General features: G+C 44.2%; 1 protein-coding gene across 1 annotated transcript; it reads right to left on the bottom strand.

Annotated features, from left to right (window-relative positions):
* Positions 1-1,897: 1,897 nt before the first annotated feature.
* mtpap (mitochondrial poly(A) polymerase) lies at positions 1,898-27,476 on the bottom strand. The gene is made up of 9 exons (XM_035741592.2): positions 27,296-27,476; positions 21,420-21,586; positions 21,065-21,298; positions 20,361-20,585; positions 16,717-16,928; positions 14,809-15,035; positions 12,567-12,659; positions 12,383-12,456; positions 1,898-2,659 (listed from the first exon to the last, which is right to left on the bottom strand). Exons 1-9 carry the CDS (start codon positions 27,471-27,473, stop codon positions 2,321-2,323), a joined length of 1,749 nt encoding a protein of 582 aa, XP_035597485.1. The 5' UTR covers positions 27,474-27,476; the 3' UTR covers positions 1,898-2,320.
* Positions 27,477-27,588: the final 112 nt, after the last annotated feature.

Here is a 27,588-nt window from a genome sequence, read left to right on the forward strand (position 1 = left end):
ACATTCCCTTTCCCTAACGGCAAACTATTCAGTGAGTAGGGGGTCATTCACAGAGAGTGCTTAGGTGGCAAGAAGTTTTGATGAAATAACGGTCTAAGTGGCCTGATCTTGTGTACACAGTTCACCAAGCTTATCAGGGCTTGGCTTGGAAATGCCACATTTCTAATTAACATGACTGGCAATCAGGCATTGTGAGCAGATTCTGTAAAAACAACATTAAGGCCCTGTCTCTCTCCGTCTCCACCGAGAAAACGAAGGACCTGTGTTTAAAGTGCAATGTGCCTACTCTCTAGCTACATATTTTACATGTTAGCTTAACCAGTAGCCAGGAAGGTCAATCCATTTGACAAAATAACCACACCGCTGGTTCCTCTCTGCTCCAGACTGACTGGACAACCAACGGTATGGACTAAGTGTCCAATGACGCATGAGTGTGTCATTGGAGGTGTCCCAAATGGCATCCTAAGCCCTATGTAGTGCACTACTTTTCATAGGGCTCTGGTCAAAAGTAGTGCACTATATAGGGAATAGAGTACCATTTGGGGCGAAGATATTGCTTTTCCAGAAATAACAGATCCCTTTAGCACATTGAATGAGTGACTGTCATACCGTTCATTATCCTCCAAACATATTTCAATAAACTTGACCACAACTGTTTTTATTATGTCATTAAAAAGTCTTAGTCCATTGTGTGACACTGATTTCAAGGTCCTGAACAGTCAAAATGATGTTTTTCATGGAATGTGATGATATTTGAAGGAAACCAGATCAAAGTATGAAAAATAACTGTTTCTTCTACACTGATAAAGTTTGATCATAAAGTTACTGGTCCCCTCCCTGATGTCAAACACTTGGATCCATTAAGGGGACATCAATTTAACACATTTTAATACAACAATGGTAACATGATATTCTCTTACCTAATTTAAACAAGTAGCACCAACAAAGAAGGCATGTTTGCAGAGAGGCTAAATAGCTACTCTACTGGTGCCAACATTTGACTGTAGGGTGTCAGAAAATCTTATTAAAAGTTTACCTTGTTCATCTATGGCAAAGATACTTACACATTTCCCCTTTCATCTGTGTCTGGTGTTAGCTAGTTACTGGCTAGCTAGGGCTTGTCAAGTGAACACAGCCATCAGTGCTGCTGTGAACCACATCACAAGAGACATGCCAAAATGGGGAGATATATTTTTTATTATGTAAACAATGCAATTTAATAAAAAAACCCTTTTTCTCCCCAATTTCGTGGTATCCAACTGGAATTTACAGTCTTGTCTCATCGGTGCAACTCCCGTACGGACGCGGTAGAGGCGAAGGTCGAGAGCCGTGCGTCCTTCGAAACACAACCCGGCCAAGCCGCACTGCTTCTTGACACAATGCCCACTTAACCTGGAAGCCAGCCGCACCAATGTGTCGGAGGAAACACCGTACACCTGGCAACCGTGTCAGCGTGCACTGCGCCCGGTCTGCAACAGGAGTCGCTAGTGAGCGATGGGACAAGGAGATCCCTGCTGGCCAAACCCTCCCCTAACCCGGACGTCGCTGGACCAATTGTGCGCCGCCCCATGGGTCTCCCGGTCGTGGCCAGCTGTGACAGAGCCTGGACTCGAACCCAGAATCTCTAATGGCACAGCAAGCACTATTATGTCGTGCCTTAGACCACTGCGCCACTCGGGAGGCCTAATTGATGCAATTTCAATGTTGTTTGAGTTGCTTTGTGTCTCACCAAATTTGCTTGAGATGATTTCACTGCTAACTGCATCCAAGTTGCTTGACATAAGCGTTTCAAAGAGCTGTCAGTCAAGGCGAGCTCATAAATATAAGCTCCCCGGCTCACTCAGCCTGCCTTTTCAAACTTCCTGGTAGTTAGCCATGAGAGAATGACTTTTCAGAATTACTGTTCAGGATCTTTAATAAAAAACATCTGAATACATCGGCTCTAAATGTATACAAACAAAACGATGTCAGCGGACGCTATAACTTCATGTCTTTATGTACATCGATGTGCAAACGTCGCCATGTAGAGTAGTCGGACTTTCTTATAACGAGCATCTGGTCACAGGCACCCTTTTCACACTACCATGCTGAACAAAACCAAACTGTTGTCACATTGTCCTTTTTCAGGTAGGTTGCAGCAACCATGGCGCAAGCCATATCAGTACAGCTTGGTTTGGCTCTGATCGGTTATTTGCAGTTGTGTGAAAAGAAATTGGACAAGTCCTCACATGTCCATTCTTTACGGCCATGTAGCCACTGTTACCCATAGACCCAGAACTCACCAGTGACCTCTAGTGGGGCTGTACTGCATGGCCGCTCTCTAGCTCTTCACCTCACTGTTCTTTAGAGACTCCAGCAGGCCCTTTATCCTCTCGCTGGCCGGCTCCCTCTTCCTCTTCTTACGACCTTTAACCCCGGCCACCTGGGAGACCGAGGGCATGAGGAGCGCTGCCAGGCCCCAGGGGGCGTTGTTTCTGGTAGCGCTGCCGCCGTGCGGTACGTTGAACTCCCGCTGCTGCAGCATCCAGGCGCTCTCCCGACACAGCGCCACAAAGCGCTCCAGCTGCGTTCCGTTAACATTCTTACTGACGTTCAGCGCGGGCTCAAAGGGGTTCTGGATGTGCAATGGGGACATCTCGGGTTTGTTTTGCTCCCTGCCCTGTGAGACCGAGAGAAAGAAAGAGAAAGTAAGAGATTGAACGAGAGCAAGCGAGAGAAGGAGAAAGCGTGAGATGGAGAGAGAGAGAGAAAAAGAGAGAAAAAGTAAGAGGGAACGAGATGGTGAAAGTGAGAAAGAGCTGTCAAAACACCAACTGGTCTTTATACATGGTCCATCTATCTTATTGGTCACGCTGGTGAGGTCAGGTGTTTTGTGGCTGTTGTTATCTATGCCACATGGGCTCAGATAGAATGGATTGGGCTGGTCTGAGTCTGGCACAGACTCTCCTCTTCCCAGGCCAGGCTAACACGTGGCTGTGTCTGCGTTCTAAATGGCTCCCTATTCCCTATATAGTGCCCTACTTTTGACCAAGGCCCATAGCGCTCTGGTCAAAAGTGGTGCACTATGTAGAGAATACGATGCCATCTGGGACACAGCCAGTGTCAGCTTAGCTATGAGGAACGAGCCTGGGGGCAGCACCAGCAGGGTAGACACAGATTCACCACGCCTCATCTATCATACCACTGACCCTCTCTGACACCATCACTAGGCTGGTCCTAGATCTGTTTCTGCCATCTTGCTAAGTCCTTGTCACGCATGACAGCAAGGCTACACCATTGCTGCTTTGGATAATGTGTCTGTGACACGGGGATAGGGTAGCATTCAGGACGTAAGCAGAGCCCTCCAAGGTTCTATGCACGCAACCTACCCACCTGGGTTCAAATAGCGTTGGTGTTCTTTCAAAAGCTTTAGCTGCTGCCCGATCGAGCTTGCCTGACGAAATGGAACCAATGGAATAGTCCCAAAGGTGCAACACTCCAGCCTGGCTCAATCGAACCACACAAGGAATTCGACACTAAACAAGCACTATTTGAATTCAGGTCAAACATGGCCTGCAAAACATCTAACTCCTATCTAAGCCTGGGGGTTGTAACAAATAAATAAAAAAGGCTGACTGGATAGACGGCGAGAGAAAGAGAGAGGTGGAGCCTCCAGCTCCATTGGATGGAGGGATTGATGACCATGGAGCATAAAGCCATCAGTCAGAGAGAGAAGTGGAGCAGGTAGAGAAGAGGGGGAAGAGAAGGTAGGTAGAGGGAGACAGGAGAGAGACAGCACACAGTAAAGATGATTGATGGTGGTTTCTCGACTACTGAAAGGCAATGGCCATCGCGCTTCCTACAGGCCTTCCTTCAATACGTCAATCCTGACCCTGGGACATGCACACGACTTGACCCCAGGTTAACGTCTTTACTACACTACATCTTTAGACTAAGGAGGAGCGACAATGAAAATGAGCAACCAAGCAAAAAAAAAAACGAACTGGGTAAATGGTATCCAAATGAACAGGCGTCTAAGACTGAATAAACACGTTGTGTGTTTTTGCTTACTGAGCGTGAATAACTAGAGGTTGGGTTCATATAGAGATGGGTGGAGGAGGAGCAGCCATCAATCACACAGTCCTCGGACAGCTGTAGTCTTAGCAGGCACCGAGGGACGTCAGTGTGATGTTGGCGTGTGATCGACAAACAACACTTTACGACCACCAGCTTCCCTCAGAGCTGGCCATTTATAAACTATGGCAATTAGGCACAGGGGTGAAAGAGTCTGTGTAGAGCTAAAAGAAAGAGGTTATTTCTGTTTAAAGCTTTCAGTGAAGCACTGTCCCTTTATGTCTAAGGATGAATGGAGAAACAGAATGACTTGCTAGTTGACGCAGATTAAAACTAAAATGTTGTGCGTGTGTGCACGCACATGCTTTATACTTAAAGGTTCAATTATTACTATTTTTATTTAATTAGGCAAGTCAGTTAAGAATAAATTATTATTTACACTGACGGCCTACACCGGCCAAAACCAGACGATGCTTAGGCCAGTTTGTGCGCCGCCCAACGGGAGTCCCAATCACGGACGGATGTGATGCAGCCTGGATTCGAACCAGGGATCATTGTAAACCTGCCGCACACACACACACAATACATTTATTAAACATAAGAATGAGTGAGAGTCGTCACAACCCGGCTCGTGGAAAGTGACAAAGAGCTCTTCTAGGACCAGGGGACAAATAATAATAATCAATAATTTTGCTCTTTATTTAGCCATCTTACATATAATACTACTTGTTCATTGAAAATTGTGAATAACCACAGGTTATAACTCTGCAATGGTGGTTTGTATTGGAGTGAGTCTGTCTGATTTTTTTTTTTTACACACACAGTCTGTACCTGTATTTAGTGTTCATGCTAGCGAGGGCTAAGAATCCACTCTCACATAGGTTCATGGTTGTAAAGGGCATCAGTGTCGTAACAGCGTGATTTGCCAAGGCAGGAAACTCTGAGCGCAGCCCAATCCAGAAATCTGGCAGTTGCTTCTGATTAAATTCAATATTCACAGAACCACTTGTTGCAATTTCGATGAGGCTCTCTTGTTCAGATATCGGTAAGTGGACTGGAGGCAGGGCATGAAAGGGATAACGAATCCAGTTGTTTGTGTCATTCGTTTTGGGAATGTACCTGGGTAATTGTGCACCCAACTCATTTACATTTAAGTCATTTAGCAGACGCTCTTATCCAGAGCGACTTACAAATTGGTGCATTCACCTTATGACATCCAGTGGAACAGCCACTTTACAATAGTGCAGGGGTGTCAAAGTCAAATGGACGGAGGGCCAAATAAAAAATTTAGCTACAAGCCGAGGGCCGGACTGTTCGAATGTTCATTGAAAAATTTTTAAATGACGCATATAGTCTAGTGAACCTAATTGAACCTACTGAAAACCTAACAAATATATTCCAATATGATCAGATAAATAAAGCAATATTTTCTTATGGCTCTGTCAGTAATCTTTAATTTTCAACAGACACAAAAGACAAATTTCCTTTATATAAAAATCCCCATAACATGAACATTAAATGAAAGAAACCGGTATTCAAGGCACCATCAGTAGCCTATATTTTCTATTTTAGCAAAAGTGGGCTAAATTTACTTCAAAGAAAAAAACATAATAGCAATTTTCTATCATCCACTCAACTGAAATATTTTTAAAATATAATTGGATTGAAATACAATAAAATAAAGTGCAAAAATCTATTAATCAAAAACAACACTTTGTTTAAGGAGAAGTAACATGCAGTGAAAACAAATATTAAACTTTAACTTTTAAACTTGAACTGAGTAAAAACTCTAAATATGTGATTGCACAGTAATGTTCACTTGTTTGAGGTTGAGGGTGATACTTGGTGGTGTCCCATCTTTTCCACAAGTTCATCAATGTTCGGGGTAAGGCTCTGAGCTGAGGAAATCCTCAGAATTGAGTGGAGGTGTTCAGCAGTAAGTCGACTTCTGTGTGATGTTTTGTTCAAGTTCATCAAAGAAAACAGTTGTTCACACAGGTATGTGCTGCCAAACATAGACAACGTTTGAGCAGCCTGGATGCGCAGCTGGGGCATTGTGTCGGGAGGAAACGGGCGAACTCCGCAGCACCCACTGCCGCATATTTTGCCCTCAGTGCATCATTGCATTGAGGTCAATCAACTCCATTTGGAGGTTTGGTGGTGAGCTTTCCACGTCAACAGCAAATGGGTTACCGAGCAGTTCCAACCTGCTTTTTTGTGCTTCAAAGTCAGCAAATCGGCGTCGAAAGTCAGCGGCAAGCATACCTATTTTATCAGCCAACTGTGCACTGGTAGAGAGCTTCTTTCATGGTCTGGCAGCTGGGAAAGTGGCTCAAATTTTCTTTCCGCATCTGCGTCTCCCACAGAGTCAGTTTGGTTTTAAATGCCTTCACTGTACTGTACATATCAGAGATGACACGATCCCGACCCTGCAGCTGCAAGTTCATTGCATTCAGATGACTCGTAATGTCACACAGAAAAGCCATTTCACACAGAAACATTTCGTCTCGGAGTTGTGTTGTGTCTTTCCCTTTGCTGTCCAAGAACAGACAAATCTCCTCACGAAGCTCGAAACATCTTTGAAGCACCTTTCCCTGGCTTAGCCATCGCACCTCTGTGTGATAAGGCAAATCACCATGCTCCGTTTCTAACTCCGTCAGAAATGCCTTGAACTGGCGGTGATTCAAACCTTTGGCTCTGATAAAGTTAACTGTGCGCGTGATGATGCTCATTACATGCTCCATTTTCAAGGCTTTACCGCACAACGCTTCCTGGTGTATGATACAATGATAAGCTGTCAGCTCACCTGTCGCGTTTTCCTCTTGCATCTTTTCCCGTATCTTCGCCACCAGTCCGCTCCTGTGTCACATCGCAGGTGCTCCGTCGGTTGTCAAACCCACGAGTTTTTCCCAAGGCAGCTCCATCTCATTTACACATCTTGACACCTCTTCATACAAATCATGCCCGTAGTTGTGCCATGCATAGGACGTCGGATGAAAATTGACAACTGGGCAATGTCAGAAATGTCGGTGCTCTCATCCACAGCCAAGGAATATGCAATGAAATCTTTTCCCTTTTTCACAAGCTGCTCTTTTAGATTGATGGACAACTGGTCTACTCTCTCGGCAATGGTGTTTCTGCTCAGACTCACATTTAAAAAGAGTTGCCTTTTTTCTGGGCAAACTTCGTCACAAACTTTAATCATGCAGTTTTTGATGAAATCCCCTCCGTAAATGGCCGGGCTGATTTAGCGATCTCTTCTGCCAAAATAAAACTGGCCTTGACAGCAGCCTGGCCTTGTGATTTGGCTTTTTTGAACAGAGCCTGTCGAGATTTGAGGCCTCGTTTTAATTCCTCTGCCTTTTGTAGCCTTTGTTCCATGTCCATATTCTTGTTTTTGTCCGCGTGTTTCGTTTCATAATGTCGTCTCAGATTATACTCTTTCAGTACCGCCACACTTTCTCCACACAGAAGACACACAGGTTTTCCAGCTACCTCCGTGAACAAATACTCCGACTCCCACCTTGTTTGAAACCCCCGGTTCTCAGTGTCCACCTTCCGTTTTGCCATTTTTGATGGGTATCTGAAAGTTCATTTTACTGTGATGCTGACAACTGCTGTGCCAATAAATATTGAAATGAAGCAGCCTACTGCTCGGTGCGTCACCGTTGCATTGTGGGAAATGTAGTATTGGTGCGTGTAAAAGATCTGCGGGCTGCCGGCTTGCTGCGGTCTGCGGGCCGGTTCTAATAATAAATCAAGATCATCCCAGGGGCCGTAAAAAACCTTCTCGCGGGCCGGATGTGGCCCGCGGGCCTTGACTCTGACATATGTGCAATAGTGCATCTAAATCTTTTAACTGTGGGGGGGTGAGAAGGATTACTTTATCCTACTTTATCCTATCCTACTTTATCCTATCCTAGGTATTCCTTAAAGAGGTGGGGTTTCAGGTGTCTCAGGTGCTTCGCAATATCAGACTTGACAATGTCCGTACGCTTGAGTTCATTTCCACACAAAAAATAATACAATGATGGAAAGACCTGTGTGTTATCCTTAATGCAGACAGAAGAGAGCTCCAACTTCATAATCATAGTCTAATCATAATCACTACCGGTAAAACGTTTTTGAACACCTACCCATTCAAGGGTTTTTCTTTATTTGTACTATTTTCAACATTTTAGAATAATAGTGAAGACATTAAAACTATGAAATAACACATATGGAATCATGTAGTAACCAAAAAAGTGTTAAACATATTTAAATATACACTGCTCAAAAAAATAAAGGGAACACTTAAACAACACAATGTAACTCCAAGTCAATCACACTTCTGTGAAATCAAACTGTCCACTTAGGAAGCAACACTGATTGACAATACATTTCACATGCTGTTGTGCAAATGGAATAGACAACAGGTGGAAATTATAGGCAATTAGCAAGACACCCCCAATAAAGGAGTGGTTCTGCAGGTGGTAACCACGGACCACTTCTCAGTTCCTATGCTTCCTGGCTGATGTTTTGGTCACTTTTGAATGCTGGCGGTGCTTTCACTCTAGTGGTAGCATGAGACGGAGTCTACAACCCACACAAGTGGCTCAGGTAGTGCAGCTCATCCAGGATGGGACATCAATGCGAGCTGTGGCAAGAAGATTTGCTGTATCTGTCAGCGTAGTGTCCAGAGCATGGAGGCGCTACCAGGAGACAGGCCAGTACATCAGGAGACGTGGAGGAGGACGTAGGAGGGCAACAACCCAGCAGCAGGACCGCTACCTCCGCCTTTGTGCAAGGAGGAGCAGAAGGAGCACTGCCAGAGCCCTGCAAAATGACCTCCAGCAGGCCATAAATGTGCATGTGTCTGCTCAAACTGTCAGAAACAGACTCCATGAGGGTGGTATGCGGGCCCGACGTCCACAGGTGGGAGTTGTGCTTACAGTCCAACACCGTGCAGGACATTTGGCATTTGCCAGAGAACACCAAGATTGGCAAATTCGCCACTGGTGCCCTGTGCTCTTCACAGATGAAAGCAGGTTCACACTGAACACGTGACAGAGTCTGGAGACGCCGTGGAGAACGTTCTGCTGCCTACAACGTTCTCCAGCATGACCGTTTGGCGGTGGGTCAGTCATGGTGTGGGGTGGCATTTCTTTGGGGGGGGGCCGTACAGCCCTTCATGTGCTCGCCAGAGGTTGCCTAACTACCATTAGGTACCGAGATGAGATCCTCAGACCCCTTGTGAGACCATATGCTGGTGCGGTTGGCCCTGGGTTCCTCCTAATGCAAGACAATGCTAGACCTCATGTGGCTGGAGTGTGTCAGCAGTTCCTGCAAGAGGAAGGCATTGATGCTGTGGACTGGCCCGCCCATTCCCCAGACCTGAATCCAATTGAGCACATCTGGGACATCATGTCTCGCTCCATCCACCAACAGACTGTACAGGAGTTGGCGAATGCTTTAGTCCAGGTCTGGGAGGAGATCCCTCAGGAGACCATCTGCCACCTCATCAGGAGCATGCCCAGGCGTTGTAGGGAGGTCATACAGGCACATGGAGGCCACACACCTCATTTTGACTTGTTTTAAGGACATTACATCAAAGTTGGATCAGCCTGTAGTGTGGTTTTCCACTTTAATTTTGAGTGTCACTCCAAATCCAGACCTCCATGGGTTGATAAATTTGATTTCCATTGATCATTTGTGTGATTTTGTTGTCAGAACATTCAGCTATGTAAAGAAAAAAGTATTTAATAAGAATATTTCATTCATTCAGATCTAGGATGTGTTATTTTAGTGTTCCCTTTATTTTTTGAGCAGTGCATTTTATATTTGAGAATTTTCAAATAGCCACCCTTTGCCTTGATGACAGCTTTGCACACTCTTGGCATTCTCTCAACCAGCTTCACCTGGAATGTTTTTCCAACAGTCTTGAAGGAGTTCCCACATATGCTGAGCACTTGTTGGCTGCTTGTCCTTCACTCTGCAGCCCGACTCATCCCAAACCATCTCAATTTGGTTGAGGTTGGGTGATTGTGGAGGCCAGGTCATCTGATGCAGCACTCCATCACTCTCCTTGGTCAAATAACCCGTACACAGCCTGAAGGTGTGTTGGGTCATTGTCTTGTTGAAAAACAAATGATAGTGGGACTAAGGGCAAACCAGATGGGATGGTGTATCGCTGCAGAATGCGGTGTTGGCATGATGGTTAAGTGTGCCTTGAATTCTAAATAAATCACAAGCAGTGTCACCAGCAAAGCACCCCCACACCATAACACCATATTCTCCATGCTTTATGGTGGGAAATACACATGTGGAGATCTCACAAAGACACGGTGGTTGGAACTTAAAATGTCATTTTTTTTTTAAACTCCAGACCAAAAGGACAAATATCCACTGGTTTAATGTTCATTGCTCGTGTCTCTTCTTCTTATTGGTGTCCTTTAGTAGTGGTTTCTTTGCAGCAATTTGACCATGAAGGCCTGATTCACTCAGTCTCTTCTGAATAGTTGATGTTGAGATGTGTCTGTAACTTGAACTCTGGAAGAATTTATTTAGGCTGAAATTTCTGAGGCTGGTAACTCTAATGAACTTCTCCTCTGCAGCGGAGGTAACTCTGGGTCTTCCATTCCTGTGGCGGTCCTCATGAGAGCCAGTTTCATCATAGCGATTGATGGTTTTTGCGACTGCACCCTAAGAAACTTTCAAAGTTCTTGACATTTTCTGTATTGACTGACCTTCATGTCTTAAAGTAATGGACTGTCATTTCTCTTTGCTTATCTGAGCTGTCCTTGCCATATAATGGACTTGGTCTTTTACCAAATAGAGTTATCTTCTGTATACCCCCCTACCGTGTCACAACACAACTGATTGGCTCAAACGCATTAAGAAGGAAAGAAATTCCACAAATGAACTTAACAAGGCACGCCTGGTAATTGAAATTAATTCCAGGTGACTACCTCATGAAGCTGGTTGAGAGAATGCCAAGAGTGTGCAAAGCGTGGCTATTTGAAGACCCAAATATAATATATATTTTGATTTGTTTAGTTTAACACTTATGGTTACGACATGATTCAATGTGTTATTCATAGTTTTGATGTCTTCACTATCATTCTACAATGTAGAAAATAATAATAAAAAAAACCTTGAATGAGTAGGTGTTCTAAAACTTTTGACCGGTAGTGTAGTTCCGGAGAGTCATTCAGGCGAGAAAAATCCCCCAGATAGGCCAGTCGTGTGACAAACTCATCATGCAAGCGGTCAGACAAGTGAAAATTCTGGTAAAAAAAAAAACGTGACAATATTTTGCCCCTTGATAACCAGCGCGTACTTTTATGTATGTCGTAAAAGCGCTACATGGTCGCTGCCCAAATCATAGCATAACATAGAAAATACACGAGCGTTCAGGGGCTTTGCTTTAACAAAGTTAACCATTTTCACTGTAGTGTCCAAAACGTCTTTCAAGCTGTTGGCAGCAAGAGCCTCTCGGTGGATGCTGTGAAGTGCCCAAGTGAAGTCGGGAGCAACTGCTTGCACGCACGTTACCACTCCAATATGTCTCCCTGGCATGGCTTTGGTACCAACACATCTTGACCATCAGAGTCCATTTCATTTCACAAAGCTGTCCAGTACTTTAAAATATCCTCTCACGTTGTCCTGGTTTCCCCCATAAACGTAACGGACATACACCAGGAGCTGAGCCAAGCCCGCCACGTCTGTTGACTCATCCAGCTGTAATGCATAGAATTCACTGGCTTGTATGTGAAGCAGTAACTGTTTCAAAACATCTCCTGCCATGTCACTGATGCGTCGTGAAACTGTTGTTTGATGGAGATTTTGTCCCAGCCATATCTGTGGCAGCAGGAAGTCCTCCACAATAGTATGGGGCTTGCATGTCCTAGCCACTCGGTAGCTCACCATATGAGACACTTCTAGCCCCTTCTTATTAATGGTATCTGTTGATTTTATACATTTATTCTACAAAAAAAAAAAAACTCACCCAAATGTATAGCCCAGTTGGATAATATAAATGTACTGTTTGAAAAAATATTTCTATATAATTTTTCGTTTTAAAATGTGAATCACATTTTTATTTGGCGTACCCCCGACGGCATTGCTCATACCCGATTTAGACCATACGCAGGTCATAACAAGTTTAAACCGGTGCGCTGGTAAAACGTTTGAGTAGCCGTCAAAACTCAAATCTTTAACCAGAGATTTAAAAATGTTTTTTTTTTTTTTTTAAGAGTATATGGCGAAGACGCGCTAGGCATGTTTCTCTCCACTAATGCACACTGACTCCCGACAATTAGTGAGCATTCATTGTTTGTCCGTGTGTTACCTTTCTGATATTGATCGACATGCGGTTGAACGCGAAGGTTCCATAGAACTCAAAGAACTCCTGCAGCAGTTGCTCTGAAAGGAAATACAAAAGGGCATGTTAAGAAATACCACATTCATACGGATGGAGAAACCTGTTTCCACGTGGAAATAAAATACAAAAATAATCACATTTATGGGCCCACCTAATGTCTCTGTGTTGTCTTGCAGTCGTATTTTTGTGAAGTCGCTGACAAATGTGCAGTCGTTTCCCTCGATGACACTCTTATCTAGAGGGCCTTGTAGAAAAGGGTGAGGTGGGGGAGCATAAGGTAAATGGTAAGGTATATACCACAAGGTAAGACACACTACACACAGGGTAAATGACACATTACACATGCAGGGCCTTGTATAAGAGAAAGGGGAAAGCTTAAATTACATATAATATACTAGATGTCTAGTACCTAATCTTTGTCTTGTTCAGGCTGCCCAATTCCGGTCCCGGAGGGCCAAAACACTTCTGGTTTCTACTTGGTAGTTAATTGAACTCACCTGGTGTCCCAGATCTGAATTAGATCTGAATTAGTCCCTGGATGAAAAACAGAAGTGTCAGTACCAGAATTGGGCAGCCTGAACAAGACAAAGATTAGGTCCCCATAAAATCTGTTTTATTATTTGCCTGATTCTGTTTTTCCCCCAAATTCAGTTCTCTCCCTTTAGTTTTTCCAGGTTTTAGGTCTCAAAATCAAACTTTAATAGAAAACAACAAAAGTGGATGTTCTAAGTCCAGAACAATGCTTAACCCTATACATTCATACCTGTATACAGGTTGAAAATGGCTGATTTGGGAACCAATAAGCATTGGAACGAAACGGCTGTAAAGTAACATGCTATCAGTGGAGGCTCCACATAGGAGGAAGGGGAGGACCATCCTCAGTGAATTTCATAAAAATAATGAAACATTTTAAAAAAGTTATAATTTTTAGATAAAACTATACTAAAACACACCGTTTTGCGATGAAGGTCTACAGTAGCCTTAGCAGCACTCTGTACGGTAGCAACATAGTGTAGCCGGAGGACAGCTACCTTCTGAGCACATCTGGGTACATTGACTTCAATACAAAACCTAGAAGGCTCCTGGTTCTCACCCTCTTCCATAGACTTGCACTGTAATTATGACAACTTCCGGAGGATGTCCTCCGACCTATATGTATGTACTGGCATGTTGTCCACCAAATCAAAGGATCAGAGAATTGATCTAGTACTGAAAGCATAAGCTACAGCTAGCTAGCACCGCAGTGCATAAAATGTGATGAGTAGTTGACTCAAAAGAGAGGATGATCCGGTGTAATGGCCCAGAGCTTGTGGCAGGAATCCGGTGATGTGGTGGAGAAAAGCAGTCCGATATGCTCTGGATTGATATCGCGCTGTGCTAAAGCTGGCTGGTGTCCGATCTAAAAAGGCGGAGACCGCTAGCCGTGGACAACAGTGACTACTAGCTAGTTAGCTGGCTAGCTTCTGATGGAGGTTCTGGTTATAACGTATAAAAATAGCAGATCAGTACCACATTGGGTGAGGCGAGTTGCAGGAAAGTATATTTAGATCGTCAGTGGAAAGTGAGATGAAAAATATGTACGAATAAAAAACACGAAACAGACTCTTTTACACGGGACAAGACAAACACACGTCCGACTGCTACGACATCTTGGATTAACGTCTGGATTACGTTATTCCCTCCACAACGCAGATTTTTACAGAGCCTTAAAAGATTAATGTTGTCACTCAGAAAACTGACAGGCAAAGAGTGGGATGGATAGAGAGAAAAAAAGGAGGAAGAGATGTCAAAGAGAGCAATTACAAACGAGAGAAAGAAGAGGGAAAACAGAAAAAGAAATTCTGATCAAGCTTGGCTCTCCATCAGAGCCTTGGTACCAATCTTCTTGACCATGTCAGCTGAGGGTCAGAGGAGAGGCTGGTGGTGTGTATGAATTGGCTGTGCGTGATTAAATAGATGCCCAATGCTGGGAGGGTCTTGGCCCCTGCCAGAGTGATGGGCCCTTTAAGCACTATGTGATGCTGCCTGGGATAGTGTCTCTGTCTAGGCTAAGGTGGGTGGAGGGAGGGAGGAATGCAATTATCTGACAGCCAAGGTGACAAGGGAAGCAGGAGTATGAGCATCACTGCACAACACCAACACAGATATTTGTTGACAGCGAGGCTCAACAATCAATTGCTTGAAATTAAATAAATCATAATTTAATAACCCAATTGCCACTCGCTCAGTGGTCCATTGCTACCCGCTGAATGTCAATTTCCACCTTTCTGTATACAACTAGGAAGTGTAACAATGCAGAACTACAGACTACTATTTGCTAGCTCTTTTGGAGGTGAGATACCGATAGTATTGATTGTTAAATTGTCCACAGTGCTCCATTGTATGTAAGATACCTGCTAGTTCCTTGAGGTGGTCCAGGGTGGGTAGGATAGGAATAGTTCTCCTCTGGAGGAAGAATAGGACCATGACAGTGAGAGAGAAGTTTGAGATCCAGGCTCCAGGTATGCTGCTGGTGATACTGTGGGCCCGAGCCCAGCACCGGACACTGAACACCAGGCAACGCACCCGCCGGTCCAGCCCCCCATACAGGTACAGAAGCTCCGAGCTCTTCATCGCTACCCTGTGGACACACAGAATGACAGTTAAGACTACAGTAGTCTCATTCAATTATACGCTTAACCCTGTCTGTGCCTTTAAATGGATCTTTCTTAAATTACTGTCTATCACCATTCCTAATATTACAATTTATAACAGGTATAACATGCTATTTTCGATCTGATATATATTTGTTTGATATGATATAGTCTCTACAAAACTTCTCAATCTGATGTGAGAAACCATGAAGGTTACGGAAGTTGGCGAGAAGAGAATATGAAAGACAGTGGCACAATATCCTCCAGAGGGCAGCATTTAGCTGAACTTTACAATTCTCACTTAGTACCAAAACATCCCTCTATTTTGAAAGGTTCCGTATGACAAACCGTCCATAACCATACCCTTCTATGATTTAACATAATCATTGAGAAACGCGCTCTACTCTACTCTATTTCCTAATAAACTGAGGCGTGGGTGGGTTTGTTTATGAACATTAGAAGGTGTGTATGTGGTAGCTTACCTCTCAGGCTAACCACAGTATCCGTCAGACCAAGAGAAGAAGTGAAACAACAAGCAGTCTCACTTCTCCCATCTCCCTGGAGCCCTCTCTCTCTCCCCCCCTCCCTCATTGGTGCCCTCTCTCTCTCTCGCTCCCTCCCTCATTGGTGCCCTCTCTCTCTCTCTCTCTCTCTCCCTCTCCCTCTTCCTCACTGGTGCAATCTCTCGCTCTCTCTCCCCCTCCCTCATTGGTGCCCTGTCTCTCTCCCCCTCCCTCATTGGTGCCCTGTCTCTCTCCCCTCCCCCATTGGTGCCCTGTCTCTCTCCCCTCCCCCATTGGTGCCCTGTCTCTCTCCCCTCCCTCATTGGTGCCCTGTCTCTCTCCCCTCCCTCATTGGTGCCCTGTCTCTCTCCCCTCCCTCATTGGTGCCCTGTCTCTCTCCCCTCCCTCATTGGTGCCCTGTCTCTCTCCCCTCCCTCATTGGTGCCCTGTCTCTCTCCCCTCCCTCATTGGTGCCCTGTCTCTCTCCCCTCCCTCATTGGTGCCCTCTCTCTCTCCCCTCCCTCATTGGTGCCCTCTCTCGCTCTCTCCCCTCCCTCATTGGTGCCCCCCTCATTGGTGCCCTCTCTCTCTCCCCCTCCCTCATTGGTGCCCTCTCTCTCCCTCTCATTGGTGCCCTCTCCCTCTCATTGGTGCCCCCTCCCTCATTGGTGCCTGACTAGTTTCAGGGCACAAACACAAGCCACCTCTTTTTTATGTTCCCTCTTTTCCTCCCCCCTCTCTGGTGCCCAACCAGTTTTGGACTAGCCAGCTTGGAACCAGCATTCAGAGCAGTTTCTACATAACTTAAGTTTCTGTCTCGTTTGTGCAAAGCCAGTAGATTAAGGGCAACGAGGAACTAACACGGTAGAGAGTTTCGATGAAGAATGAGAGCTAAATGCCATTTAAAGGGGTGACTAATAGTTCTGTGAAAGGGAACTTTAAAGATTAACATTTCAAAATCACACCTAGGCAGGCAGAAATGTGCTTTCATGATTCACAATAGTTTAAAAGCCACTGGTTAAGCATCATAAAAGCTGTTCTAATTTAATCACACTGATGATTCACCACGATGGATGTAAACAAACTTCTGTTTGAGACTGATTAAAACAAAAAAAATGTGTTTGATCTGTGACCGTGTATGTGTGTGTGTTTGTGTGTGTGTTACCTATTGTTAGCCGTGAGGTCACACTGGAACCCTGACGGTTGGTGGGCGAATCGGACTAGGGGACAGCGAGCCTGGAGGATCTTCTGCACCCCGACACAGCCAGGCCCAAACTGGTCTACACACTCCCCGATCACAGACAGGATACTCTGGGTACCCGCCCGCTCAGACGCAGACCTCTTTGTCTGGTACTCCAAGGAGAGCCCTGATTTTGGCTGGGCAGATGGAACATAACATTTTTCATTACTGAAACATAGTGTTAAAATGCATAGGGTTACAGTGAGTATTGTGAGTGAAGATGGCAGGCCCGAGGCTGAAAAAATAATATGTATGGACGACATAGACACTAACAATTGTGTGTGCCTGCCCACACAAGGGTTTAATATTTTCCCAGAGAATCTATCAATTTTCCTTCCCGAGAAAATTGAAAAAACGTACAAGGCATCCCGGTATTCCCGTTCTATTGAAACGCATATAATGCCAGCGGGAGAAAAATCTGACAGGATTATACCACTGTTAATGGAGAAATATATATACATGAATCTAACATTTTCTTGTTGTATTTGTTGCCATTTAATCAAAGTTCTCTCGAAGTCACCACGCTATTTCGTTGATATAACCTTGAAAAAAAAAAAAGTTGGCCGAGCAGGTAAAAAAATTACCATAGGTCTAGTAAACATTACATTCGCTTTAGCCTAACTTTGACGGAAAAATGTCAGACCGCTTGTTGACCCGTCTCTCTCCCCTTGCACCTGGCTATCGGGGGAGTTTGGGAAGGCTGTTTTGCCTTCATGATATCCCGCTTGTTGTGGTGACTGTCACAGGGAATTGTCTACCTTAACTGCGTCCAGAGGTCATGTGTAGCCTGCACGTATAGTAAGCAATTACATTTATAGAAGCCATGCAAGAAGCCGAAGGGACGTTTTACAATTTAGTCATTAAGCAGAAGCTCTTATCCAGAGCGACTTACAGTTATTGCATTCATCTTAAGATAGCTAGGTGGGACACCTGCATAGAAAGCACATTTTTCCCTCGATAATGTAGCTGTCAGTAGTCAGAGTTGGGGGGGGGGGGTAAAGTCAGGGATGCATTTTATTTTATTTATTTTTGGAGGGGGGTTGAGGTGAGGAGGAGGATTATTTAAGATACTGTCTGAAGAAGTAGGGTTTCAGACGTTTTCGATAGATGGGCAGGGACTCTGCTGTCCTCGCTTCAGGAGGAAGCTGGTTCCACCAATGGAGTGAGTGCCAGGACAAGGAACAGCTTGGACTGAGCTGAGCCTGAAGGTAGGGTTCCGTAAGTAAGCACCATGGTCTTGCCGGTGGAGTGTGCGGAGAAGCAGAGTGACACGAGAGAACTTGGGAAGGTTGAAAACCAGGTGTGCTGCTGCAATCTGGATAAGTTGTAGGGGTTGGATGGCAAAAGCAGGGAGCCCAGCCAACAGCGAGTTGCAGTAGTCCAGACGGGAGAGGACAAGTGCCTGGATTAGGTTGCTTCCTGTGTGAGTAGGGTTGTACTCATGAGATGAACCTGCAGGAGCGAGTCACTGCTTTGATGTTTACAGAAAACAACAGGGTGTTGTCCAGGGTCACGCCAAGGTTCTATGCACTCTGGGAGGGTGATACTGTGGAGTTTTCAACCGTGATGGAGAGGTCTTGGCGCGGGCAGGCCTTCCCCGGGAGTAAGAGCAGTTCCATCTTGTCGAGGTTGAGCTTGAGGTGGTGGGCCGACATCCAAGTTGAGCTATTTGCCGGGCAAGGAGAGATGCGTGTCGCCACCTGGGTGTCAGAAGGGGGGGAAGGAGAAAAGTAGTTGAGTGTCATCCGCATAGCATTGATAGGAGAGACCATGTGAGGATATGACCCGAGTGACTTGGTGTATAGAGAGAAGAGGTGAGGGCCTAGAACTGAGCCCTGGGGGACACCAGTAGTGAGAGTACGTGGTGCAGACACAGATTCTCTCCACATCACCTGGTAGGAGCGGCCTGCAATCCAAGTTTGCAGAGCCTGAGACACCCAGCCCTGAGAGAGTAGAGAGGAGGATCTGATGGTTGAGAAAGTTGATCATAGACAGCACGCTCAAGGGTTTTGGAAAGAAAAGGGATACAGGTCTAGTGTTGGTTTATTGAAGAGATGAGCAACTCGGGCCATTTTGAAGTCAGAGGGGACACAGCCAGTGGTCAGGGATGAGTTGATGAAAGAAGGGAGGAATGGGAGAAGGTCTCCAGAGATGGTCTGGAGAAGAAAGGAGGGGATGGGGTCGAGCGGGCAGGTTGTCAGGCGGCCAGACGTCACTAGTTGCAGGATGTCATCTGCTACCGGGGACTTTATGTTGAGTAAATATGGTAGGCTGCTAGCGTTGTGATGACTGGTCTAATGTTTGAATGAAGCCAGAGTTGATAGGCTACGTCGCACGTGCATATTTAGCATTTTTGCATCTCGGCTAAATTGACCTTCTCTCTCTGCATATCATCTCACCAGTTGTGACATATTCAATGGATTATTTTTTTCCGTGCTGATCTGATGCAACGGGATGGTGGCAAGTTAGGAGAAGCTGTCGCACCCGGCCCTTTCCATTTATAGCGAATTAAGTAAATAGACTTAAGTAAATCACACTGAGCGTTGGTGATTGATCATGCAGATAGTAGAGCAGAGAAGGCCTTAGATAAGCCAGACTTAGACAAACAATTACCGGTTTCTCAACATTATTTATCTCGAGAAATGAGAATGGGTTTGGGCGGAAAATCTCGGTAACCTGGTTCCCACTTTTAAACCCTACCATAACATAGAGAAAAGTGCATCATTTCAATCTAATAAAACCAAGTCAATATTTGCAAGTCAGATTGACTCTCAACATTCACATAGAAGACAGAGCTTTGACAAGCTCTGCAAACTCTCTTTACGCACAAGGGTCTTCTGTTTCTACTGAACAGCTTTGACTACAGGTGAGGAAATGGTGATTTGTAGCATTGTGCAAATCTCTCACTTCCCTAAGATCCTTCTTAGCGGAATGTTTACCCAGTGTGTGTGTGTGTGTGTGTTTGTGTGTGTGGGAGCGCACGAGAGAGAAGCACTGATAAAGGCCTTAGTTGTCCTCTTATGGGGCTTTTCCCCCACACTATAATGTCAATGAAAAAAAAAATAGCTACAGGAAGTCCCCCCGTCTCTTTGAAAAAATGTTCTACAGCTCAACAACAGTAAGGGTCTCGTTAACAGGGTTCTTGATGTCCTATCTTACACGAGCTATTGTAACAATAGCTGTAAACAAAGGCAATCTAATTCAAAAGGAGAAGGTATGAGGCAGAAAACATGAGACAAATCTCTCTACAGCTGTTTTACGAGATGAAAACAAAGAGGTCAAAATTGGCATCCAAGAACCATGACAAAAAAAGGTAAGGGATAACCACTTGGAGAGATTCCCAGGTGTGTAGCACTAGCATAATCTTTCCTCCATTGCTTATATGATCTAATTTCAGAGCTACGAAGCTTTTGTGAAACAGACCCGATGTGTTTTTCTCGTAGATTCATACCTAAACTTGCCCAATAAAAATAAAAAGAAAGTTTCCCCCCCCCCGTTGATGGACGTTTTGCTACGGTGTGCCCTACTGAACGTGACTGATGTGGTTTCTACATAGTCCTCATCCTCACCCCTTTCAGATTCCTTCCACTGATGCCGTCCAGGTCCAGAAACATGTCTAGGTCACAACCCAGCTTCCCGAAGCCGTTGACGGAGGAGCCAAAGGGCCGAATGGTGCATTCTGGGAAATATGCAGCAGCTATGTCCTTTAGAAGAGAGCAGACCAGGAAGCGCAGGCTGACGTTCTCTTCCGTCAGCTGGTATGTCTCTGTAAGGGAGGAGATTTGTTGGTCTATCTGAGATAAAGAAAGAGAACACCAAAACAGTGTTATTATTTGTGCGTTCAATATTAAGCCTAAAGCAAGGGTTATCTGGAGATCCTTGTTAACCAACAATAATATAGTTGAATATCTTGGAAACAATTAGCACAAAAGCTAACAATACCTATACGCTGTCCCTGAGACATACAGTACCAGTCAAAAATGTGGACACCTACTCATTCAGGAGTTTTTCTTAATTTTTTGGGACTATTTTCTACATTGTCATCAAGGCAAAACACTAGCTACTTTGAAATATACATTGATTTGTTTGTAGTACCACTGTTTTGGTTACTATATGATTCCATATGTGTTATTTCATAGTTTTTGATGTCTTCACTTTTATTCTACAATGTAGAAACTTTTGACTGGTACTCTATGTATCTATGCTAATCTTTATTCAGACAGACAACTTCAGTCGTTTAGCTAGTATTTGAAACCAGGTCATGTCGACCTACACTGGCTTCTTTGGAAAGTCTCTGTATGAGGTCGTTAATGTGTATGGTGGTCTGTGGTTGGCACGGAGGGGCGGACTGGCCATTGGACATGTCCACAGGACCAGCGTTTCTGAGCGAAAGCAGTCTGGACTTGAAAGGCACTGTAGCTTCATGGTTGATACTGGGGATGGCCGTCCCTTCGTGGAGTGATGTGAGGCTCTCCTTGTTGGAAAACTCCACCACAGCATATGTACCCTGGCCAAACATGAGCACAGTGACAGCACAGTCACAACCTTTTCAGCATGTTTTTATTTTATTTACTTATTTCTGAGTGTTTATTTGTAGACTCACATCTTAGCACAACTGAAATACTTACGTAGCTTTCATAAAAGAAACATTTGTTGATATCTCCATGTCTGGATAAATAGCTGAGGAACTTTTTCTCGTTGGTTTTGGCCGGGCAGCTGATAAGGACAGATCTCTCTGCCTGCTCCATCTTCTCCTCTTGGACTGTGTAAAAAGATTTGTTTCCATCCTTTGAGTCTAAAACCAAGAAAACAGACAGACATACTTTAGCAAGATGATATCATTTATTTTGGTCTGAAAATCGTAACCCATGTCGAAATCTAGCCATCATTAAATTCTAAAGACAAGGCAAAAACAAAAAGAGTCACATCATGGCAAGTATATTTATAACATTCATAGGACGCCAACTACCTTCAGTATGTTCTGGCCGGGGGAGTTTTATTGAAGAACGCTGACGCTCGTTCTGAATGTTAAAATGCACGGTTTGGGAAATATAAGGAATGCATGTTTCATATCAGCAATAAATCATTTTCAAATAAATAAAAAAAAAGGTTAGATTACTACACTACCTTTATAGGGTTAAGGTTCCCACACTGCCATATGTCCATGTTACAGCGCTTGTTAAACGGAAAACAGCCATTCGAAAGAGGAGTAGCTGCGCTAATTACACTGAACAAAAATACAAAACGCAACATGCAAATTGTTGGTCCTCATGTTTCTTGAGCCGAAATAAAAGATTCCAGAAATGTTTCACGTGCACAAAAAGCGTATTTCTCTCAAATTTTGTGCACAAATTTGTTTACATCCCTGTTAGTGAGCATTTCTCCTTTGCCAAGATAATCCATCCACCTGACAGGTGTGGTATATCAATAAGGTGATTAAACAGCATCATTACACATGTGCACATTGTGATGGGGACAATAAAAGGCCACTCTAAAATGTGCAGTTATCACACAACACAATGACACAGATGTCTCAAGTTGAGGGAGCAGGCAATTGGCATGCTGACTGCAGGAATGTCCACCAGAACTGTTGCCAGAGAATTGAATATACGTCCAACCGGCCTCAAAACCACAGACCACGTGTAACCATGCCAGCCCAGGACCTCCATATCGAACTTCTTCACATCCGGCACCGTCTGAGAACAGCCACCTGGACAGTTGATGAAACTGTAGGTTTGCACAACCAAAGAATTTCTGCACAAATGGTCAGAAACGTTCTCAGGGAAGCTCATCTGCATGCTAGTCGTCCTCACCAGGGTATTGAACTGGCCACTGGCATGCTGGAGAAGTGTGCTCTTCACAGATGAATCCCGGTTTCAATTGTATCAGGCAGATAGTGTGTATGACAACATGTGGGCGAGCGGTTTGCTGATGATAACCTTGTGAACAGAGTAGAGGTCGACTGATAAAGATTTTTCAACGCCGATACCGATTATTGGAGGACCAATAAAGCTGATACCGATTATTCTGCCGATTATTTTTTATATATTTACTTGTAATAATGACAATTACAACAATACTGAACGAACACTTATTTTAACTTAATATAATACATCAATAAAATCAATTTAGCCTCAAGTAAATAATGAAACATGTTCAATTTGGTTTAAATAATGCAAAAACAAAGTGTTGGAGAAGAAAGTAAAAGTGCAATATGTGCCATGTAAGAAAGCTAACGTTTCAGTTCCTTGCTCAGAACATGAGAACATATGAAAGCTGGTGGTTCCTTTTAACATGAGTCTTCAATATTCCCAGGTAAGAAGTTTTAGGTTGTAGTTATTATAGGAATTATAGGAGTATTTCCCTCTATACCATTTGTATTTCATTAACCTTTGACTATTGGATGTTCTTATAGGCACTTTAGTATTGCCAGTGTAACAGTATAGCTTCCGTCCCTCTCCTCGCTCCTCCCTGGGCTCAAACCAGGAACACAACGACAACAGCCACCATCGAAGCAGCGTTCCCCATGCAGAGCAAGGGAAACAACTACTAGAAGGCTCAGAGCGAGCGCTATCTAGCTAGCCATTTCACTTCAGTTACACCAGCCTCATCTCGGGAGTTGATAGGCTTGAAGTCATAAACAGCGCAATCCTTGACGCACAACGAAGAGCTGCTGGCAAAACGCACAAAAGTGCTGTTGAAGCTGGTTGAGAAGAATGCCAACAGTGTGCAAAGCTGTCAAGGCAAAGGGTGGCTACTTTGAAGAATCTCAAATATAAAATATATTTTGATTTTTGGTTACAACATGATTCCATGTGTGTTATTTTATTGTCTTCACTATTATTCTAAAAAGTAGAAAATAGTACAAATAAACAAAAACACTTGAATGAGTAGGTGTGTCCACATTTTTGGCTGGTACTGTCAGTATTCACATCCTCAAAATTGAGCTCAGGTGCATCCTGTTTCCATTGATCATCCTTGAGATGTTTCTACAACTTGATTGGAGTCCACCTGTGGTAAATTCAATTGATAGAACATTATTTGGAAAGGCACACACCGGTCTATATAAGGTCCCACTGTTGACAGTGCATGTCAGAGCAAAAACCAAGCCGTAGAGCTCAGAGACAGGATTGTGTCGAGGCACAGATCTGAGGAAGGGTACCAAAACATTTCTGCAGCATTGAAGGTCCCCAAGAACTCCGTCATTCTTAAATGGAAGATGTTTGGAACAACCAAAACTCTTCCTAGAGCTGGCTGCCTGGCGGGGAATGGCCTTGGTCAGGGAGTGGTCACTCGGACAGATATCCAGAGTTCCTCTGTGGAGATGGGAGCACCTTCCAGAAGAACAATCATCTCTGCAGCACTCCACCAATCAGGCCTTTATAGTAGTGGCCAGACAGAAGCCACTCCTCAGTAAAAGGCACATGACAGCCTACTTGGAGTTTGCCAAAAGCCACCAAAAGGACTCTCAGACCATCAGGAAGAAGATTATCTGGTTTGATGAAACCAAGATTCAACTCTTTGGACTGAATGCCAAGCATCATTTCTGGAGGAAACCTGGCGCTATCCCTAAGGTGAAGCATGGTGGTGGCGTGGTGGTGAAGCATGGTGGGGATATTTTTCAGCGGCAGGGAGACTCGTCAGCATTGAGGGAAAGATGAAAAGAGCAAAGTACAGAGATCATTTATTAAAATCTGCTCAGGACGTCAGACTGGGGCAAGATTCACCTTCCAACAGGACAACAACCCTAAGCACACAACCAAAACAATGCAGGAGTGGTTTGGACAAGTCTCTGAATGTCCATGAGGGGCCCAGCCAGAGCCCGGACTTGAACCCAATGGAACATATCTGGAGACCTGAAAATAGCTGTGCAATAATGCAGAGAAGAATGGTAGAAACTCCCCAAATACAGGTGTGCCAAGCTTGTAGCATCATACCCAAGAAGATGAGGCTGTAATCGCTGCCAAAGGTGCTTCAACAAAATACTGAGTAAAGGGTCTGAATAATTATGTAAATGTGATGTTTATTTTTTTATAAATTTGCCCCCCAAAAACAGTTTTTGCTTTATCGTTATGGGGTATTGTGTGTATATTTATGATGGAAAACACGATTTAATCCATTTCAGAATAAGGCTGTAACGTAACAAAATGTAATAAAAGTCTAGGGGTCCGAATACTCTCCGAATGCACTGCATTTGATGTCATTCCGCTCCAGCCATTACCAGGAGCACGTCCTCCCCAATTAAGGTGCCACCAACCTCCTGTGTTGTACAGTAAGTGTATATTGTGATATGAAAGTAGAGGGCTTTATTTTTCTAGAACTGTACCGCAATTGAGAGTCCATTCACGTTCAGATAGCTTATTTGGCTGCCAGAACCAATTAGCCTCCAAACAGAACATGTAGCGAAGGTCCTTGGTTTAACGTTAGGCTTATTGGGCTAGTCGATTTCATGCAAGAGACAATGGCTCTAGCTACATGACCTGACAAGTGGAAGGGAGTTTGTGCTGGAGATAAGCAGTTATCCATTGATACTCTTTGGAGAACTGGCAGCTCACTATAATTAATAGACATGTGACTCGTTTCAGGAAACCAGGCGTATGTCGCTTGTCACTACTTCACAGGAAAGCCATTTGAATGGAAACATGCATTTTGATAATTAAATTATTATTTTTTTTGCCAGAAATGGGAAAATGTGAACTTTCATGTGCCTTAATAACAAACGTGTATGCCATCTGTAAATACGAATACAATTGTTAAATTACGAGCCTTGTTGGTTAAGCCACAGAAAAAGCCAGCAACCTTCCCACTAGCCATGATTAGCTGAGATAATGAGTGGGCTGGACATGTGAAGAGAGGAGTTCAGATTGGTCTGCCATATAGATTGCTTCTGTCTATTTGAGCTGGCCAGTCTGTTTAAAAAAAAGATATATTTCACCTTTATTTAACCAGGTAGTCGAGTTGAGAACAAGTTCTCATTCGCAACTGCGACCTGGCCAAGATAAAGCATAGCAGTGTGAACAGACAACACAGAGTTACACATGGAGTAAACAATTAACAAGTCAATAACACACTAGAAAAAAAGGGGAGTCTATATACAATGTGTGCAAAAGGCATGAGGAGGTAGGCAAATAATTACAATATTGCAGATTAACACTGGAGTGATAAATGATCATGTACAGGTAGAGAGATATTGGTGTGCAAAAGAGCAGAAAAGTAAATAAATAAAAACTGTGGGGATGAGGTAGGTGAAAATGGGTGGGCTATTTACCAATAGGTTATGTACAGCTGCAGCGATTGGTTAGCTGCTCAGATAGCTGATGTTTGAAGTTGGTGAGGGAGATAAAAGTCTCCAACTTCAGCGATTTTTGCAATTCGTTCCAGTCACAGGCAGCAGAGTACTGGAACGAAAGGCGGCCGAATGAGGTGTTGGCTTTAGGGATGATCAGTGAGATACACCTGCTGGAGCGCGTGCTACGGATGGGTGTAGCCATCGTGACCAGTGAACTGAGATAAGGCGGAGCTTTACCTAGCATGGCCTTGTAGATGACCTGGAGCCAGTGGGTCTGGCGACGAATATGTAGCGAGGGCCAGCCGACTAGAGCATACAAGTCGCAGTGGTGGGTAGTATAAGGTGCTTTAGTGACAAAACGGATGGCACTGTGATAAACTGCATCCAGTTTTCTGAGTAGAGTGTTGGAAGCGATTTTGTAGATGACATCGCCGAAGTCGAGGATCGGTAGGATAGTCAGTTTTACTAGGGTAAGCTTGGCAGCGTGAGTGAAGGAGGCTTTGTTGCGGAATAGAAAGTCGACTCTTGATTTGATTTTCGATTGGAGATGTTTGATATGGGTCTGGAAGGAGAGTTTGCAGTCTAGCCAGACACCTAGGTACTTATAGGTGTCCACATATTCAAGGTCGGAACCATCCAGTGTGGTGATGCTAGTGGGGCATGCGGGTGCAGGCAGCGATCGGTTGAAAAGCATGCGTTGGTAATCCTGGTGAACGTGTCTTTTTTTAATGTATTGTGTAGTGGAGCTGCATAAGTGTTGATCTCCACTTTCTGGAGGATCTAGTTTTGAAATCAGTGGTAAACAAATCATCGGCCTGAGCGTGGCTCTGAACGATCCGAGATCGAAACGAGATGGGTGGGGCTAAAGCTTAAGAGGGTGTGAACGATGCTGAATGGGTGTAGACAAAGAGCTCTCCAGTAGCTACCAAAACATTCAATGGCCGTTCTCAAAAGTGAGAAGTTTATCAACTTTCAAAGCAGAATTACTTAACCATTGTTCCTCAAAAATGATGATATACCATTCTGTAACTCTGAGTCTCTACTTTATCAAATGTAAACAAATAAATAAAATGCAAATGTTGCTACATAAGACCTATTTGATCCGGTCGGTCGGTCACATTTGGCTAGGTAGCAACGTCACCAATCTAACGTTATAAAAGTCATATGGTTACAGCCCTGTTGTGTGTGTGTGTGGTCGGTGGATGAGAAACCTACCGATTTTATATTTCTTACTGGGTGCATCGGTCTTCGTAGCAGCAGTACTAGTTCCGAACTTTCTTTGAAAACATGAATCTACTTTTTTAAAGCATTTAGAGAGGCTGCCCCTCAAATGCAACCTGCACACCGCAATGGAAGACGCCATCGCTGCACTGAGACTGCCGTGAAAGCGCATGCGTGTGCTGTATGTTCTATGGCATCCGAAACGTGCCAAAAATCAAAGCTCAATCAGCGTCAAACATGAGTTTTGCGTTTTTCCTATATTTGCAAGACCAACGAGTGTATGGTAT

Source organism: Oncorhynchus keta, chromosome 28 (assembly GCF_023373465.1).
Source record: "Oncorhynchus keta strain PuntledgeMale-10-30-2019 chromosome 28, Oket_V2, whole genome shotgun sequence".
Lineage (NCBI taxonomy): Eukaryota > Metazoa > Chordata > Actinopteri > Salmoniformes > Salmonidae > Oncorhynchus > Oncorhynchus keta.